Source organism: Arvicanthis niloticus, chromosome 29 (genome assembly GCF_011762505.2).
Source record: "Arvicanthis niloticus isolate mArvNil1 chromosome 29, mArvNil1.pat.X, whole genome shotgun sequence".
In the NCBI taxonomy this organism is placed as follows: domain Eukaryota; kingdom Metazoa; phylum Chordata; class Mammalia; order Rodentia; family Muridae; genus Arvicanthis; species Arvicanthis niloticus.
The window spans coordinates 25,298,206-25,316,298 of NC_133437.1; the positions used below are offsets into that span (position 1 = coordinate 25,298,206).

An 18,093-nucleotide genomic window follows, 5' to 3' on the forward strand; every position below is an offset into this window, starting at 1 on the left:
TATGCCTTTCCCCCCTTAAATTTTGTTATTTTGAAGATCATATGAGAAAACCCCCAAAACAAAAAACATATTTTATATCAATGCAAACTCTCCAAAGCCAAGGAAACAGGCTTAGAATGTCTACCTTTGTTAAAAGTATCTACTAAAAGAAGAGGGCAATAGAATAGGGTCTAGGTAAATTAAAATGGTGTGTCTCTGGCATCCAGGTTTCATTTACAAGTGGCTCAACCCAATGCAGCAGGGCAGGCAGCTCCCCTCAACAACGCGTAAGGGCTATAAACCTATTTCAGGATCTTTCCAAAACCCTCAGAAGAAGACCTCCAACTGCTAGGTATAGATCAAATTTTCCCTTTTCTTTTGCCCATTTTCATTCATCTTAATATTCCTTTTAAGGGAACAAGCTAGCTCCTGTTTAGTCTGAGATTCTTTAAGAACTTCTGGTGCAAATTGAGGGAAGAGGGGGAATGGGAGTATGAGTTGGGATTAAAGAGGGTAGAGGCAAATTAAAAAGTATACTGGGCTGCCAACTGGTAATTACCTCAGAAAATAATCAAAAGGTAAAGAGAGCCCAACCATCAGCCTGTTAAATAATTCAATATGAAGATCCACGTATCCCATGTGGTTTGGCCCTGCCAAAAACAAGCCACAGCTCTTCAGGTAAGCAAGTACTGACTTTAGGGAAAAACAAACTGGTGACTTACGATTTTTCTTTATGGACACATCTAGACTGGCCAGCAGCGTGTGATTCACTCCTATAATCTATACTTGTAGAAAGCTCAACATAAAGAATTTAAGCTTTGCAGGTCTGTTATAAGAATAACCAACTGCTTGCTGATTGGACCTGGGGCCTGTTCCACAGGAGGGAGTTCTGGTACAGTAAACCTGGTGAAAATTCCAGCATGAATGGAGGAAGGGTTCATAGGCTCTATCTAGCTAAGAAGCTATTGACAACTGATGGTTACTCAGGGACAGGGAGCCATTTTATTTCTGGGATGTGGGTACTGGTATGTTGACCATGATATGCATGTAGGTAACAACAATTGTATTCACTATATTACTTTAAAAAAGAAAGAAGGAAGGAAGGAAGGAAGGAAGGAAGGAAGGAAGGAAGGAAGGAAGGACAAGACCGTCTAAGTGGGTAGTATAGGGAATAGGGGTTGGAGAAGGTAGATATGATCAAGAGTGAGTGTGTGTGTGTGTGTGTGTGTGTGTGTGTGTGTGTGTGTGTAAAATTGTCAAAAAGCCTGGAGTGGTGGCCCACCTTTAATCTCAGCACCTGGAAGGCAAAAGCAGGTAGATCTCTGTGAATTTGAGGTTAGCCTGGTCTATATACAAAGTATAGGACAGCCAGGGCTTTGAGAGTTTTGTCTCAAAACTAAACCAAACTACCGCCCCCGCCCCCCCCCCCCAAAAAAAAAAAAACCCAAAAAACCCTGAAAAGACAAGGAAAGAAACTATCAAAGAATTTAAAAAATAAATAAAATAGAGCCTGGTGTGGTGGTGCAAGCCTTTGGTTCCAGAAGGCAGGAGGTAAGGACAGGCAGATCTTTGAGTTCAAGGCTAGCAAAAAATACACAATGAGACTCGACCCCCACAGCCTCCAAAAGAATTTAACCTGCTGACGATGTGGCTCAACTGGTAAGATACTTATCTGGCATGCATAAAACTCTGGGTTTGATGCCCAGCACCACATAGAACTGGATATGAGGGTGCATGCCTTCCTTTAATTTCAGCACATGGAGGTGGAGGAAGAGGATCAAAAGTTCAAGGTCATCCTTGACTAGATAGCAAGTTTGAAGCCAGAGTGGGTTAAAGACCCTACTTCACAAAAGAAAAACAGATTTCAAGGTTTTCAATCTGACTAATGTTGCTTGGGTCAAGTACCATAACGTCTCTATCTATCTATCTATCTATCTATCTATCTATCTATCTATCTCCTTGAGAGCACCCTGATCACAGGGGGTTATGGATGGGACCTTTCTGCTGATGCACACTGTTGCAGCCTTGAGTCAAGCAATGTTCTCCCTGTAACTGTCCCTGCCATTTAAAAGGTCAGTTCTAGAATGTGAATAACCAGTGACTGACCATCTGTATTAAACAACGCTTCCATCAATCCTTTCAAATTTCTCTGTTCAAATAAAGATAAATTATTCCAAAGTAAAATTGAAGCTTCAGTTGCTAAGGCAAAGAGTGGAACCAAAAGGCAGGAAATGGCCCCGATTCTCCCAGTCATCCCAAGGATGCCTTCTAGCCCTAGTTGTAGCATCTAGTCAAATTAAAACAACATATTCCTCGGAATGATGCTCAGGTGTATGCTATCAAGTTACTGGCTAGAGAGGTTTCACCCAAAGTACTTTGTATGCACTAAATCCCAAGTTCTTTTTTCTCCCTCCACCCCCCACCCCCTACCCCGTCTCTGGTGGTATCAGAAACTGAACCTAGGGTAGAGAACCTGATTGGCAAGCACTTCACTATTGAGCCCCCAGTCCCTTCTAGTGGATTCTAGGATAGCATGCTACTGCTATCCATGCCCCCAAAATACCACACTCCCATACAAAAACAAAACAAAACCCCACACAACAACAAAACACGAATACTAAAAACCCCGGGGCCACTGAACTGGCTCAGCAGATAAAGGCACCTGCTACTAATGCTGAGGACCTTTTCTATACCCAGGACCCACATGGTGAAAGGAAAAACTTGTACCTGAAAGTTGTCCTCTGACATCTATAGGCACAAGACATGCCTGGACCTACACAGAAAATAATGGAGAAGGAGGAGCAAAAGGAAGAAGGGGAAAGGAATAAAAGCAGAGAGGGAGAGAGGGAGGGAGGTATGGAACCCTGGATGAGTGCAAGGAAATCCCACCTAGGTGGGTCTGTGTGACTGCAGAACTTGTGCTTATAGCACTATGGTTTAAGTAAACTTCCTGGGGGAAATTCTTGAGATAGGTAGAATGAGTAAATGGATGCTGAAAAAGGAATAAAGGCACATTGACTATCTCAATGTCTAAAGGCTTCTAAAAGTAATATACTGAAAGACTTTTATGTGTGAGCTTGCTGTTTATTGCTATGGCAAGACCACAGGCAACCTGGGGAAGAAAGAGTTTTTACTTCATTTACAACATCCCTATTATAGTCCATCATTCAAGGAAGTCAGGACATGAACTCAAGGCAAAAACCTAGATATAAGAACTGAAGCAGAGACCACAAGGGGATGCTCTTCCTGTCTTGTTTATTTACTTTCTTTTTCTTACTTTGGTTTTTGAGACAGAGTCTCACTATGTATTCCTGGTCTCAAACTTGAGATCAGCCTGCCTCTAATTTCAAAATGCTGGGGTTAAAGGTGTATGCCACCATGCCCTACTATACTAATTTACTTCTATGGACTACCTGTCCAGGGCTGGCTGGCATTAACCACAGTGATCTGGGCCCTTCTACAACAATCATCGGTCAAGAAAATGCTCTGTATGTAGACAGTATGACAGGAACATTTTCTCACTTGATAGTGCCTCTTCTCCAATGACTCTAGCTTATATCAGATTGATAAACAAACAAACAAACAAACACAGTGTCTGCGAAAGCATGCCCACTGATGCCAGAAAGGGGTGGTAATAGTGTCAGGTTCCTTTGAGCCAAAGTTACAGGCATCTGATGAGAGTGCTGGGATCTGAACTTTGATCTTCTGATAGAGCATTAAGTGCTCTTGACCTCTGGGTCAAATACTATAACAACAACAACAACAACAACAACAATAACAACAACAACAACTACTACTACTACTCCTACTACTACTACTATCTCATATAGACCAGGCTGGTCTTAAGGCCCTGAATCCTCTTGCCTCTGTCTCCTCTGTACTGGAATTATAGGTATGGGCAACTATGCTCAGGCTATTTCAAGCTGAAAAAAAAAAAAAGAACCCTAAAACAGTTATGTTCAAACAGTTATAGGGCCACCTACCGCTACTAAGGAGCAGGCGTATTCTGTATAGTTGTGCTGTAGAGATGAGAGCAGGATAAAATATAAATTGACTGCTTCTTATCTCTTTCACCTCAAAGAGTCCAAGATCTAGTTTAACCCTTCAATTTATGAATGTGGCAATGAAGGTATCATTTAGACAGTACCAATCAATCCCCCTTTCTGAATGACATGAATTCCACTCCACTTCTTCACGTGCACTCTCTTAAGATTTAAATTCTGGATTACAGAATGTCAAAAACATCCTTTAGATAACTGAAGGTTCTCCACAGAATCACAAAATTAGAAAGGAATTCTTGAACAACCTTCTAAACCTTCCTCATTGGGAAGTCAGTATGTGGAATGTTATGCCAAGAGCTGGGCTGGCTTCTGCTATTACTAACACTTCTGACATCTGAAGGGTGTACATTTTAGTTAGAAATGTCATTCTCCCAAGTGGCTTGCCAGATGTCTCATGTCCCCAGTCAGGCACGTGTCCCTCTTTAGGGAATCACAGGGAGCACTCTCACAGAAGGTGTTCTCAACATCCATCTTCTTTTGGGGTCCTCACTTAGCAGGCCTAACTGGAAAAGGCTGGGAGAGGCCAAGCCCTAGAATGACTCACACATCTGTGCCTCAAATGGATCAAACAATGCAAAAGCAATTCCCTAGGAAGCTAGTTAGGTGTTGAAACCTCAAAGCCATTCTGCAAGGCAAAAGTGTATCAGCCTCTTTCACTACAGAGATCAGAGACCCTTAAGAGACTGTGAGAAACTGCAGCCCACTCCTCTCTCCAGGATGAAATGTCAATGCCACAGATGAAGGCAGGCCCAGCTTAAGTCACCTCCTCCTATCCTTTTAGATAGATGCTGATGGAATAAATAATGGCTCCACTGTTCCAGACTTCTTGGTTTCCTTAAAAACAAGCTTAAAACTGTGTGTATGAGCTCACACCTGCAATCCTAGCACTAGGGAGACAGAGGCAGGAGGATTGCCCAAATCTCAAGACAGCTTGGACAGTATAGTAAAAGCTTGTCTCGAAAAACAAAAGAAGGCATCTCCCAGGCTTCCTCCACCCCATCTTGCATTCATCACTAACACTGTGATTTTCTAGTTAACAATCATTCTCTCATGTTTCCAACAGAGCTTCAAAGGGGCCCTTTCAATTAAGTTACTCATGCTCCTGGCACTCATCAGCTTAGAGCACCTTGATTTAGGGCAAAACAGGAAGGCGGTTGTATCAACCCACTGCAGAATGATAAAGAGTCTGGCAAGCCTGGCAAACCTGCATCCTGGCAAGCCAAGAATCTTGAGACTGAATTCTTGGACGGTGCAGCTGTGGGCAACATAGAAGAGGCTGCTGGATCCAGGTACAGCTATGTAACGCTCTGCCTGAAATCTCATGCACACTGACCCTGATTTTGCCAGAATTGAGGGCCTGGCCTTTGGGGGGGGTGGGGGTGGGGGGGTGATTTCTTAACTGCAGCTGACCTCACCTAGGTATTTTGGTATAACCAGGTAATGGAGGAGACACAGCTGGCTTAGGGAAGCATCACAGCAATTCTTTGTCCTTTGAAATAAAGATCTGGGCTCCCTATTTTATTTAAGGAACAGGTGTGTACAAGTTAAAGCAGATAGTTATAAAGATTGTCTATTTTTAACAGGAAAAAACCCCCACACACTACAGAAGTTCTTTAGGTTTAAAATAAACAGAAAAACCAGGCATGATGATATACATAATCCTAGCACTCAGGAGTCTCAGACAGGATCACTGAGTTTGAGGCCAGCCTGGGCCACATAGAGACTACCTCAAACACACACACACACACACACACACACACACACACACACACACACACACACTAAAATAAACTGAAAATCCTCTGGCATGAGATTAAAACAACTTCTTAAAGTTCCAATGGCTAATTCAGTCCCTCCATGCCTATTTTGGCCCTACTTGACTAGTCTTTGAAGACAGAAACAACAGCACCATGTTCTTAGGAAGAACAGCATAAAGAAATGGACTTGCCAACCTAGACTCTGAATGAATATAGTGAATGGGCTCCTTAGTCTAAACATGTGCATTTAAACAGTGAATATTAGCAACTTTCTTGCAAATGGGAATGGCAGCTAGAAGACTGGACTCAAAAACTCACCCATTCTTTGCAAAGTGGTAAACCAGGCAAAGTAAGGTGTTTACTTGTTTTTGAGACAGTGTCTTATGTAGCCAGTCTGGCCTCCAAGTCACTGTGGAGCTGAGGCTAGCCTTGAACTCACGGTTCTACTTTCCCAACGGCTGGAATTACAGGCAAGTACTACCATCCTAGGTAGTGTAGGATTAAACACTACCTGCTAGGGTAGTGTTTTAATCTCTCTGAGACTTAGTTACCTCATCTCTAAGATATAAATGAGCTGCTGCTTCCTAATCCAGCCAGCTGTGAAGAAGTAAGCATTTCTCTCCCCACTGAGACCACATCTGTTCCTATGCCTTCCCCATAACAGACCATACTCTCAAAATGTGCTCCAAAATATACTCATCTATAAAATAAAGGATGGGGTTTTTAAAAAAAAATGCACAGGTGGAAACATACACCTACCAGTATTCTTTCCATAATTTGGGATTCTTTTTCTGTTTCTGTGGCAGCACACTACAGACTGTACCCATATGAAAGGATTCTGGCCTCCCCTCTCCACTATGAATTCCACACTCTATCCCCATGAATCCTCCATTTTTAATTGCCTGCCTGCCTGGTGCTGCATCCATGTTAGTTTAAATGACTAATTCCTTAGGGAACTTTCCTAGATGTCTCAGTTGAGTGCAAACTTTGTTAAAGAACTCCTCCATACCTAGAACCTCCTTGTCTAGGAACAGTTAAAGTACAGTACATACAAGTTCAGGTTCAGAAGCTATCACAGGGAACACTAACTAGTACATTTGGACACTTAACACCAGGTTGGAGACAGGCGTCTGCTGATGCCCTCGCACTAACTAAATGCTGGCTTTCTAAAGAGCAAAGCTGCTTGTACATGGAAGCCAAGTACTTTCTATAGTAGAATAATCTTTTTAAAAATCTTTAAAGATTTCTTTTTGTTTTATGTGCATGAGCATTTTGCCTGCATGTGCCTCTCCTTATCCACTGAGCCATTTCTCTAGTCCCATCAAATCTTTTTTTAGAAGTCAGAAAAGTCATGTTAATACTGTTTTTTAAAAAGCAGTTTCATGTAGCCTCAAACTCATTATGTCCCAAAGGTGACCCTGAGCCCCCAATCCTCCTGCTTCTACCTCGAAAGTGCTAGCTCAGATCATAGCAATTCAGGTATCTGGTCTTACAGCTCACTCAAGAGGACTAAGCTCAGAAGCACACACTGAGGTTTTCTGAGCAAGTTACAAAGAACTGTTATCACATTCCACATGTCTGTCAAAACCAATATCCCTCTCAGGGATGTGGGCAGTCCAACTCCCCAGCTGGTTTTCATTCACACTAGAAACTTTAACTCCGTTCTAGGCCTCACAAAACGAGAGCTGTGTCCGCACAAAGCCACAACAACCAGCCAATTCACTAAACCCAATGAAATAAGCCAATTCACTGGGGGGACACAAACTGTCAAACTGGTTACTTGGTGCCTTATAGACCAAACAATGTGTGATTCAAACAGTTCACTTTTCAATAGGTTGTCTTGTCATGTGGCAGCCACAGTAAGTGAAAGATTTTCTTTATCACTGTTTTGTCTTTTTATTAAAGACAAGAGTAAGAACATTTCTGACTGAAGGGTAAATAGCCAATAATGTCTAGTCTTTAAATCATGGTCATACACACCAAATTTCAGCAAACTGAATGAGCCCCAAGGGTACAATTGTGGAGCAAGGGTATGCTGCTTTTTTGGCTTTAAAATAAGAGCTGCTGGTCCCGATCTCATCTTTGCAATCGAACAGCCTTGGGAGACAGAGACATGAGCAGCAGCAGCTTTAGACAAAGCTCTATTCACAGCCGCCCAAGTGCAATCTTGGAGTTTCAATTTCATTCAGTTGAGTGCGGAAGGCTCCCACTGAGGGTGGGCTGCTGAATAGTTCCGTTGGGAAAAGGACCCAAGAAGGAGCACTGGCTTTACAGTTCGCACTTTCATTAGAGGAGATGAAAGCGTCCCTCTCTCTGACTATAGTTCTATAGTAAGGTACTAATCTAGCAAATTAGCAAGGGTACTGAGGTCTTTCTTTCTTTCTTTCTTTCTTTCTTTCTTTCTTTCTTTCTTTCTTTCTTTCTTTCTTTCTTTCTTTCTTTCTTTCTTTCTTTCTTTCTTTCTTTCTTTCTTTCTCCCATCACATTGGTATCCAGAGCAGAGCTTCTCTTCATTAAGGTGGTTGTCAGAGTGAGCACAGAACAAGTAGCTGAATCACTGTGGGTCAAATCTTGTACCAAAGAGGAAGTGGTGTGGTTAGGAGGACCGCAGCAGTCTCCTCCCTGGGTACAATGTCATGTTCCACCTGCTGCTGGGGCATGTCACCTTATGCACTGCTTCAGCCTCATCCCTCTTCCAGGTCTAGTTTCATAGTGACAACAACCCAAACTTCTGGCCCACAATAGTCATCCTCAGAAGACCATGCTCCGGAAGGAGCCAGAGGAGGGACATTATATACTCAAGGTCCAAATAAGGAAGCAGGAAGTTGGGATCTGACCCTAGGACTGACTTCATTCTTGGCCTCAGCAGCTAACAGTGACCCCTACTCTACCTGAGCTATCCCAACATGAGCTCTGTCCACAAGGTTTTAACTGGGCAGACAGATGATCCATTCATAGCAACCATGTAGATCTAGCTGCCCTATCTGAGTGGCTTGGTTCAGAAGGGGGTGGAAGGGCACTTCTCCAGCAGTTTGGCCTACAGGAGGGTCTGAGTTGCTTTATATGACCAGCGAAATCCAGAGTGTTTCCCCCTCACTTTAAATAAATGTACTGCTTTGTCATGCTAATAAAAGTCAAAAGATAAATCCCTCATGGAGGGTGGCTTGTACTCTCTGCCCCAATGGTATCTTGCTCTTCCAGTAAAACAAGTGTCAGTCTGCATTCCCAATGGCAGCAGTCCTAACAGGAGGCCTGCTCTGTGGCAAAGGCTTTCATCCTCTCCACAGGTATGAAAAACAGCCATGCTCGCTCCAAAGCTTCATGTCAGAGAAATACAATGGCAGTGTCTACCCACTCTTCTATAAGGATACTCCTAAGATTACTGCTGGCATGCCATGGTTCTTGGGCCAGAGGAATCGTTTCAATCCGATTTGGAGAGGTGTGGCCTGTACAACTCAAGACAGGCTGGAAGCTGGTACTTTAAGCCTGCTGATCCAGCAGCTTGGGACATGTCTGGTCTCCAGCAGGTACACAGCTCAAGATGCACAGACTGGCTGTTTCTATGGAATTAAGCCTTCACCACAATGTAGTGTGAAGGGTTTGCTTGACAATTTTTTTTTTTTTTTTTTTTTTTTTTTTGGTTTTTCGAGACAGGGTTTCTCTGTATAGCCCTGGCTGTCCTGGAACTCACTCTGTAGACCAGGCCTGCCTCTGCCTCCCAAGTGCTGGGATTAAAGGCGTGCGCCACCACCACCCGGCTGCTTGACAATTTTTAAAAAACATTTTTTTTTTGAGAAAGGTTTCAGGCTGGCCTTAGATCTGGTAGAATCCTCCTGTCTCTATTTCTTGAATGTGGGAATTACAGATATGCAGCACCACACTTGGTTTTAGGTAGTGCTTGAACTGGAACCCAGTGCTTCTCAAAGGCTTTGTACATTACCAACTGACTTACATCCCCAGTCTGAGAACATGTTTTCAAAGCATCGTCTGAAGTATTAAAAATATTGCCATAAGTCAGAAAGAGACTTGTGATTCAGTGTGCTATTATGCCACCTTCCTAATTCCCAGGTGTGCCAAACACCCCCACAAATCAGAAGATTGTCAGCATTTGCATAAACTGTTTCAGCAATAGGGTTTTTTTTTTTTTTTTTTTTTTTTTTTTTTTTTTTTTTTTTTTTTTAAACCAAGAGTAGAGGAGGAAGAAAGCCAAAACATTTAAAATGCTCAGATTCAGAATCATTCAGTAGGAGACCTTAGGGGGAAACACAGGGAGGTTGGTTAGATTCCTAAATAAGAACTACTTTCACTGGGTCTTCCCTCCAAGTCTTGAAGAACAAAACCCAAGGGGCAGCATGGACCCCAAGTAGACATGTAAGTTGTGGAATAACTAAATGAGAAGAATGTAGTAACCAGATAGGGGCCCAGGACCCAAACAATACTGCTCTGCCCTTTCTGACACTGCACAGACAAGTAGGCCATGGAAACCCTGGCCAGTAGTGACTGAGAGCACTCTGCATGTCCAGGGTCACAATGGTGTCATACTCCCGCATCTCCCATGGCCATGGGCTACCACAATGGTTTCTATGCTATCTCTCAGGACTCCAAATTATACAGTATTTTGATATGGTATGTAATATAGCATTTGTTTGTGGCAACTGCACCCTTCAAGGCCTTTGTAAAGCCTAACAGAGGTGGCTAATGTCTGCTGTTTCCTGGCAGGGAGGAGGGAAGCGAGCATGGTCCTTTGTTTAATAATAGTCACAGGTTATTTTATCTATGTCAAGAGTCTCACCAAGAGGTCACCCTCTGAACAGTATTCCCTACAACAAATGGCAGGGTGAGTTGGGTGATACTTTGTCTCAAAGCCCAAGCCCTTTAAGAGAACAGGGCATTGCCTTCTGCTCTCTGCCTCACAAACACCAAACTATAGTCTGCAGCAAGAAGATACTTCATCTGTTGCTGCATTAGGGACAGGCCTGACATGTAAACCACTACTAGTAACTGCCTCCTTCCCTTGTTGGTCCCTACCACACCTGTGGTCCCTTAAGTTTCGAGACTCATCGATTGAAGCAATGACTGCAGAAGGATGCAGTGAGGAACATGTAAAAATTGCACTTTTCAAATATGGATAAACTCCATGCTGAGACTTTTTGCCATTTCAGCACTTTCACAGATTTGTGTGTGCAGAGAACCATTTATTGCTCACTAATGTAAACTGCCGCACCCCTTGTGATGAGCATAGGAAAGAAGGAATGTGTGAGAGTCATACAGATAAGAAGATGGATGTTCAGGACAAAGGGTGCAAATTTGCAATCTTTAAGGGAGCAAAGAGAATCCATAATGTCACTGGCTTGGCCACTTGTCAGGACACACGGAAGGGCTCTACACTACCTGCTCATTTGGGTAATTACTGCTTTAGGTGAAGGCAATCCCATGAGACCTATCAGTAGTAGATATCTAATACCCAGGCTGACTCTTAGTGAATGTACTCTCATGGTTATATGCTCTCGCATCCACTATTCTTTTAAAAACCAAGTTGTCCTTGAATAGTTTTCATCATCAATCAATCTCACAGAGATGCTGTGCAAACCTCTCCTAACTCATCCTAAGTCAGGTCTTACCTTGGTGTTCCTCCTTAGACTTCGAAGGATATTCCTCCTCCTGGGGTCCTCATCTGTTTCATATGGAATGACAGCATTGTCCCCTTTATAACCTTGGGATGCCTGGTCCTCCTCTTTCTTTCGGATGGGTCCCAACTCATCATCACTCCCGACACTGAAACTGGTGCGGTAACTAGCAAACCGCCCCAGGCGAGTGCATCTTGTCCTGTATAGCACAGGCTTACTCACTGCGGATACCTTGCGGCCTCGCTCTAGAGAACTTGTGTCCATCTCACTGTCAGAACCATTGCCACTGCCATTGGACTGAGCTTTGTTGATGTTCCGAATGGTAATGATCTTGCCCTGGGTGCTGTCATGGGGCACTGAGTATATGTTTTCTTCCTCATTCCTTGGCTTGACTACAGCATCCATGGGCTCTGCGTAGTCAGAAGGATCAAACCCATCCTGAGGCATCCAGGGGCTAGAAGACACAGACTTCCTCTGTCCCTCCCGATGGCCTTGGTCTAAGTAAGAAAGATCTTTTGTGATATCAAAATGCACAGGAGGCTTTGGTTTGACTGGTGGAGGTACTTTGTTGTTCAGTTTACTCTCAAAATTGCTCATTATGAAAGATAGCCCATCATTTCCCTCCAGTTCCATAGAGAATTTGGAATGATCTTTGGACAGGGAGGGCAATGTCGTATCTTCCCGAAACAGGTGGTACGATGGAGGTTCCACATCTTCTTCTGAGTCCTGTAAGTTTGAGTTGCAGAGGGGTGACCCAGCCCTGGGGGAGTTGAACACCTCCTCAGTGGTGCTGCAGGCCTCAGCCACATTATCATACATGTGTGTGGCTTCAATTATGTTCTTTTTCTCCACCACATCTTTAAAAAAGGGATGAAAGAGCTCAAGTTTATGCTGGGGCTGGCTACAAGGGATGCTTGTGAATCTCCCATCAATTTCTTGTGCAATTTCCTCTCCCTCTGTTAGCTGCTCTCGACTTAAGTCATTGTCCAGGACATCTATAGCGCCATCAGTGAGTGCAACAAGCTGGATGGGGATAATATCCTGCACTTCACAAAGAAAGGCACGTAACATCGCCAAGGAGGCCTTACGTTTGGCTGAATAAAAAACAATGTACCCATGAACCAACCGGCTCTTTCGGATGCTAAATGAGGAATGGTATGAAAGAACAGACAGCTCAATGCGCTTCTTGTGTAGTCCAATTGGAAGTTCAAGTAAGACAGAGTTGCTGCTCCCACAGTGGGAAGATTTACAAGTTTGGGACTGCAGGACAGGAGAGAGAATGTCATCTGCACTAAAGGGATCACCACACATCAGACACATGACAATTCGAAGGTCGACATCAGCCAAATCTTTGATACTAGCAGTGGAGCTAACCAGGTTTAAGTTGCGCTTAGAGTCCAGGAGTCCCTTCAGAACTTGACTGATCTGCTTCTCGTTAATGTTGCGTCCATAACCAATGCCAGCAGAAGCAGGATCAAGAAAGACACACTGAAGTTTGCTGGCAATCTGCTGGCCTTGCTGTATTAAGCTGTGCAGAGTCTCTCCACTTGTGTCCCCTCTCTTGTTAACTAAAATTAAGGTCAAGGGGAGGTGGACTAAGTGATTATCCCGCCTGCCCAGCGTAGACTCTCTGCTCTTCTCTATACTCTCCACCACATAGGACAGTGACTCCTTTGAATTGTAAAGGCAGAGACAGCCATGGGGTTGGAAGGTTGGTGTCTGGAAAGAGTTCACAGGAAGCCGGACATTCCCCTCTATTGGCCTCAGAGAAAGCTCATACATTTTACCATCTATTACATATTTGTCATCATTTGTACAAAGAGCTCGAATTTCATTGGCCAACTCCCGAGCAAGGCCATCTTTGCCTAAGATAACCAAATTGATCCTATCAATATTGGGGTCAGACAGAGAGTTCTTCTGATTCCTATCAGATGGTCGGATAAATCGAGAACTGATCAAGTGTTCAATCTTAGCATCTACACAAACTGGACAGCTTGGGCATGTCTCCTTTGTTGGGTGGTACACAAAATGAATGTGCTTCAGAATGAGGGCGTCACGTTCTGCTTGGAGCTTCTGTAATGCTTTAAATCGTTGCTCTTCACCCAGAACATCCTGGATGACACCCATCTTTTCCTTGCTAGGTTTAGCATCCAGTTCCAGCTCATAAAACAATTCTGAATACTCCAAAAGCAACTCTTGGAACTCTTCCTTTGCCCGGTCTATAATCTGCTTTTGGTGCTTGCCATAGATGTCCATGTACACAGATTCTTCCAGCCACTGGTAGAAGTCTTCATTCATAATAAAACTACGAGCTTCTTCCCATGGTTTCCCAGGAGTTATGAAAGGAGAGGTCTCCAGGTTTTCTTTGAAAGCCCTTCGCATCTCAGCTCTCTTTCTCTCGTTCCTCAGCTTCTCCAAGTGGGTCTCATACAACTGCTCAGCGGGGACAGTATCCATCAAGTCAAAGGGAATCCGCTCATTTTCCATGTTGTCAATGTGGCTGGTGGCATCCCATGGTGTCTCTTCAAGTACAACAAACCACTTTAAGAACTCTGGCTTGGTCTCTAACAGCTTTTTTGCTTTAATGCAGCTCAGGTGGTCCACTTCATCTAGATTAGGTATGAGGGCTTCAAAAGCCAATGGCAGAGCTGCCAGGTACAGCTTTCTCCGACGCTCAATATGCTCATGTTTGAGGCGGTGAATATGCTGCAGGAAGAGCTTCTTGGCCTTCTGTGTCCCTTCCAGGTAGACATAGTCCTGGTACTCAGGGGAGGCCTGCATCTTTCGGCTGACACTCAGCCAGTTCTCATTGTGATTTTTCACAATGCGGCTCACCAACCACTCATACTTGTCCTTTGCTGTAGCTATCTGCTGACTCTGCTGCTTGAGAGCTTCAAAGTAAGGGATGATTTTCGTCTTCCCTCGACTCTTATCAATGAGTTGCACTAAGGTGCTGAAAGCCAAGTCCACATTCACATTGGACCTTGCAGAGGTCTCTACAACTTGGAGGTTCTTTTTGCTTAAGGCAAAAGTATGTGCATCTCTAATGTACCGCTCAACGCCCTCATCACACTTAGTCAGGACTACCACTATGGGCTTTTTTGTTTTTGCAAGCTGATTGTAGAGATTGGAGACAAATTTGAGCTGGTCATCGAAGTTCCTGTTCATGCCCCTGCTAACATCAATGCCCAGAAGGAAACCGTCAACCAGCAGCTTCCCATCTGGCATCTGTTTCTGCTCAAAGTCTTGCTCCAGCCCCAGCTGATCAGTGCAAAAATACATGAGTTTTTCAGCTGAAGCAAGCTTGGTGGCTGCAGCTCTCTTGATGTAGGGCTGCAGTGCCGTGCTTCGATGAGGTTGAAAAGTCTGATCATCAATAAACTCAGTCTGCTCCACAATGTGCATCTTACATTCCACACAGTCCTCCAGGGAGCGGCTAACTTCTCCCCAGTATAGAAAGTGGTCATTATTGACCACCCGGCCACCAAAGTCACTGGTGCTGAGGACAGAAGTGTGGTCCAGGTGAAATTCATCAGCACTCGGGCGCACAAAGCGATTACATAAACAAGACTTTCCAATGCCGCACTGGCCTTTCTCCTTCTCAGTGCCGGACAATCCCACCACACTGATGTTGTAGGTGGGGATTCGGACATCTTGCTTTCTTGCCATCATCATCTTCGAAACATCCTGCCACAATCAGCCACTTCCAAGATCAGATTAGTGTTCTGAAGTAGAGTGAGGGCTTCTTAGTGCCAGTGAACACTGGCTGCCCAAGCAGCACAAATGTCAGGTCCCATAGTGTTCTAAACCAGTATGATGTCAGTTCTTCCTACTTCTCATCGCCAAACAGCCAACATGTCTGCCTAGATGGAGGGGGGAAAAAAAACCCATCAGCATCCAAACTATTTTACCTCTGAATTACAAGAAAAGCATCCAAAAAATATTTAGTAAACCTAATGTGGCAGGCCTTGTGCTAGGTAAGGTTGATACCAAGGTTGTTGAAATGGCTCTGAGGGTAAAGTTATTTGCTGCGTAAGCCTGTCAACCCAGGTTTAATTTCTGGATCCCATGGAGAAAGGAAAAGAACCAATTTTTCAAAGTTGTCCTCTAACTTCCACACATGCTGTGGCATGTACATGCCTATACAGGAGAGTGTGTGTACATACATTACGCAAAATGATAATAGTAAAAAGGCTCATATCGATGTGTTTTCAAACAGGTATAGTCCAGACCAGGACAAGTGGATGTAAATAAGGAGAGTGTAAAACACTAAGGTGACAAGTGAGTCTGGAGGAAATGCAGCTAACTCTAAGGTAGCATGGATACAAGATGGGCAAGAAATATCTTTTTTGTTTTGTTTTTTGAAGTAGGGTTTCTCTGTGTAGCTCTGGTTATCTTGGAACTGATCTGTAGACCAGGCTGGCCTCTGACCCAGAGATCAAACTCTGTCTGTGTCTCCCAAGTGCTGGGATTAAAGGTGTGCCATGCTGGTCCAGAAATGAAATGAATGAAATGAATGGAGTGAATGAAATGAAGGAAGGAAGGAAGGAAGGAAGGAAAGAAGGAAAGAAGGAAAGAAGAAGGAAGGAGGGACATTTTCACAAGGACAATAATGTCATCTTTTATGGTGTCATCTTGAAAGGGTTCCCATGAGTAAAGTCTAGAATAATCTGAGAAGCAAAGGAATTGTACAGTAATGAATTACACTCCACTGTAAAAATTATGAACTAAAATTTAATTACTGGATGAGATATGAGTCACGACAGAAGGTTAAATATAGGGGAAATCTTGAGGGGCAGAATGCTGACAGCTAAGTCAAGTGCCTCCTAAGACTGCTTACTGATTACCAGGAGAAAGCGCCTAACAGTCATTACAATGGAAAAAGCAGACAACACCTTTACTCAGTAATCAAAATCCACATCATCAGTGTAGTATGGAAGCACTTAGGAGACTGAGGCAGGAGAAACAATAGGTCAAGAGTAGCCTTGACTGCAGAGAGGAATGAGGAGGATAGAAGAGAAAGGAGGAAGAAAAGATGAACCCAGAAGACTCATAATCTTAAGCTACAACAATTAAAACAGTTCTGCAGTGACATAAAGACAGACCAATGGAAAAGAAATTGAAAGCTCACAGTTAAATCATCATATATGTCATTGAGTGACTTTTAAACAAATAGGCTGGCCTCAGACTCACAGAGCACCTGACTCTGCCACCATGCCTGGCTGGCTAAATGACTTTTGACAAGGATGTTGAGATCATTCATTGGGAAAAGAACAGACTTTTTACCATTTGGTGCTGGGAAAGGTAAATCTTCACACAGGAAAGGACAGAGGTAGGTCTTTATCTACACCACATACAGAAGCCAACCTTAGGCAGGGAATGTGACTCAGATGTAAGAACATTTGTGTAGCATTTGCAAGACAGTGAGTAGTGGGGCATGTTTTTAATCTCAGCACTGGGGAAAGCTCTATAAATTCAAGGCCAGCCTGGTCTACATAGCAAGTTCTAGGGTCTCCAAGACTACACATTACAACTATGTCTCAAAAAACAAGAACAAAAAACCCAAACAAACAAAACCCAACTCTGAATGGATCAAAGACCTAACACTACAAAGCATAGAATAAAAACTAGGGCAAAAGACCTTGCTACACACCACCCTCCGCCCATTGAGCACTGGTGAGCGGTACAGAGGTGAGCGCTGACCACCAAGCCTGTCAAAGAAGATGTAACCCCATCAAGCCGATCCCCTGACTGCACATGCATTCACACACACACACACACACACACACACACACACACACCTACATGTGCACACACAAAATATACACACTTAAATCTGAAAAAGATTTAACAGTAGACTTAATATACTGTTTCTATCTTAAGAGCTGTAAGAACCAGAAGTGTAATGATGCTGGCTGCAATGGATGAGGAGATGGGGACCCTGCATTCACACATGGAATGAAGTCACAGGGATGGGCTGTGGTAATGGCTACGTATTATAGATTGAACACTTATGAAATGTGTACTAAAAATGACTAATTTTGATTACTTGGTGCTACACATCTTTTACAAAGTGAAATCAATGCAGAAGAGAGGAAGAAGCTCAGTGATAGAACACCTGAGAAGGAGAATAAATCAGAAAACCAATCAATACTAGTGTATATAAAATGGATGGCTATGCTGAGATAAAGTATCCCTACTTTTAGAGAAGTCATACTAAAGTATTTTGGGGTGAAAGGATGGAAAGAGGGCAAAATGAATTTAAATGTTCAGGAGAAAAAAAATCTGTTTTAGCTGGGCAGTGGTGGTGCATGCCTTTAATCCCAGCACTTGGGAGGCAGAGGCAGGCGGATTTCTGAGTTCAAGGCCAGCCTGGTCTACAGAGTGAGTTCCAGGACAACCAGGGCTATACAGAGAAACCCTGTCTCGAAAAACAAAAACAAAAATAAATACATACATACATACATACATACATACATCTGTTTTAAGAGAGAGAGTGAGAATGCCAACAAGGGACTAGGGTACGGCTCAGTTAGTACAATGCTTACCTAGTGTGAATGAAACTCTGATCTTGATTCTCAACCCACAGAACCTAGAAGCCGTAATGCTTGCCTGTAATCAAGTACAAAGACTTGAGATATGTGGGCAGAAGATCTGGCTATGCAAGGT

The 18,093-nt window shown here is 43.5% G+C and overlaps 1 protein-coding gene across 1 annotated transcript in view; it reads right to left on the reverse strand.

The window, feature by feature from the left end:
• Positions 1-18,093, reverse strand: part of Arhgap35 (Rho GTPase activating protein 35) — a 111,783-nt gene that overhangs the window by 47,084 nt on the left and 46,606 nt on the right. The window contains exon 2 of the mRNA XM_076927356.1: positions 11,419-15,287. Within this exon, the coding sequence (XP_076783471.1) occupies positions 11,419-15,099 (3,681 nt within the window). The 5' untranslated portion in view covers positions 15,100-15,287. The remainder of the gene's footprint in view (positions 1-11,418; positions 15,288-18,093) is intronic.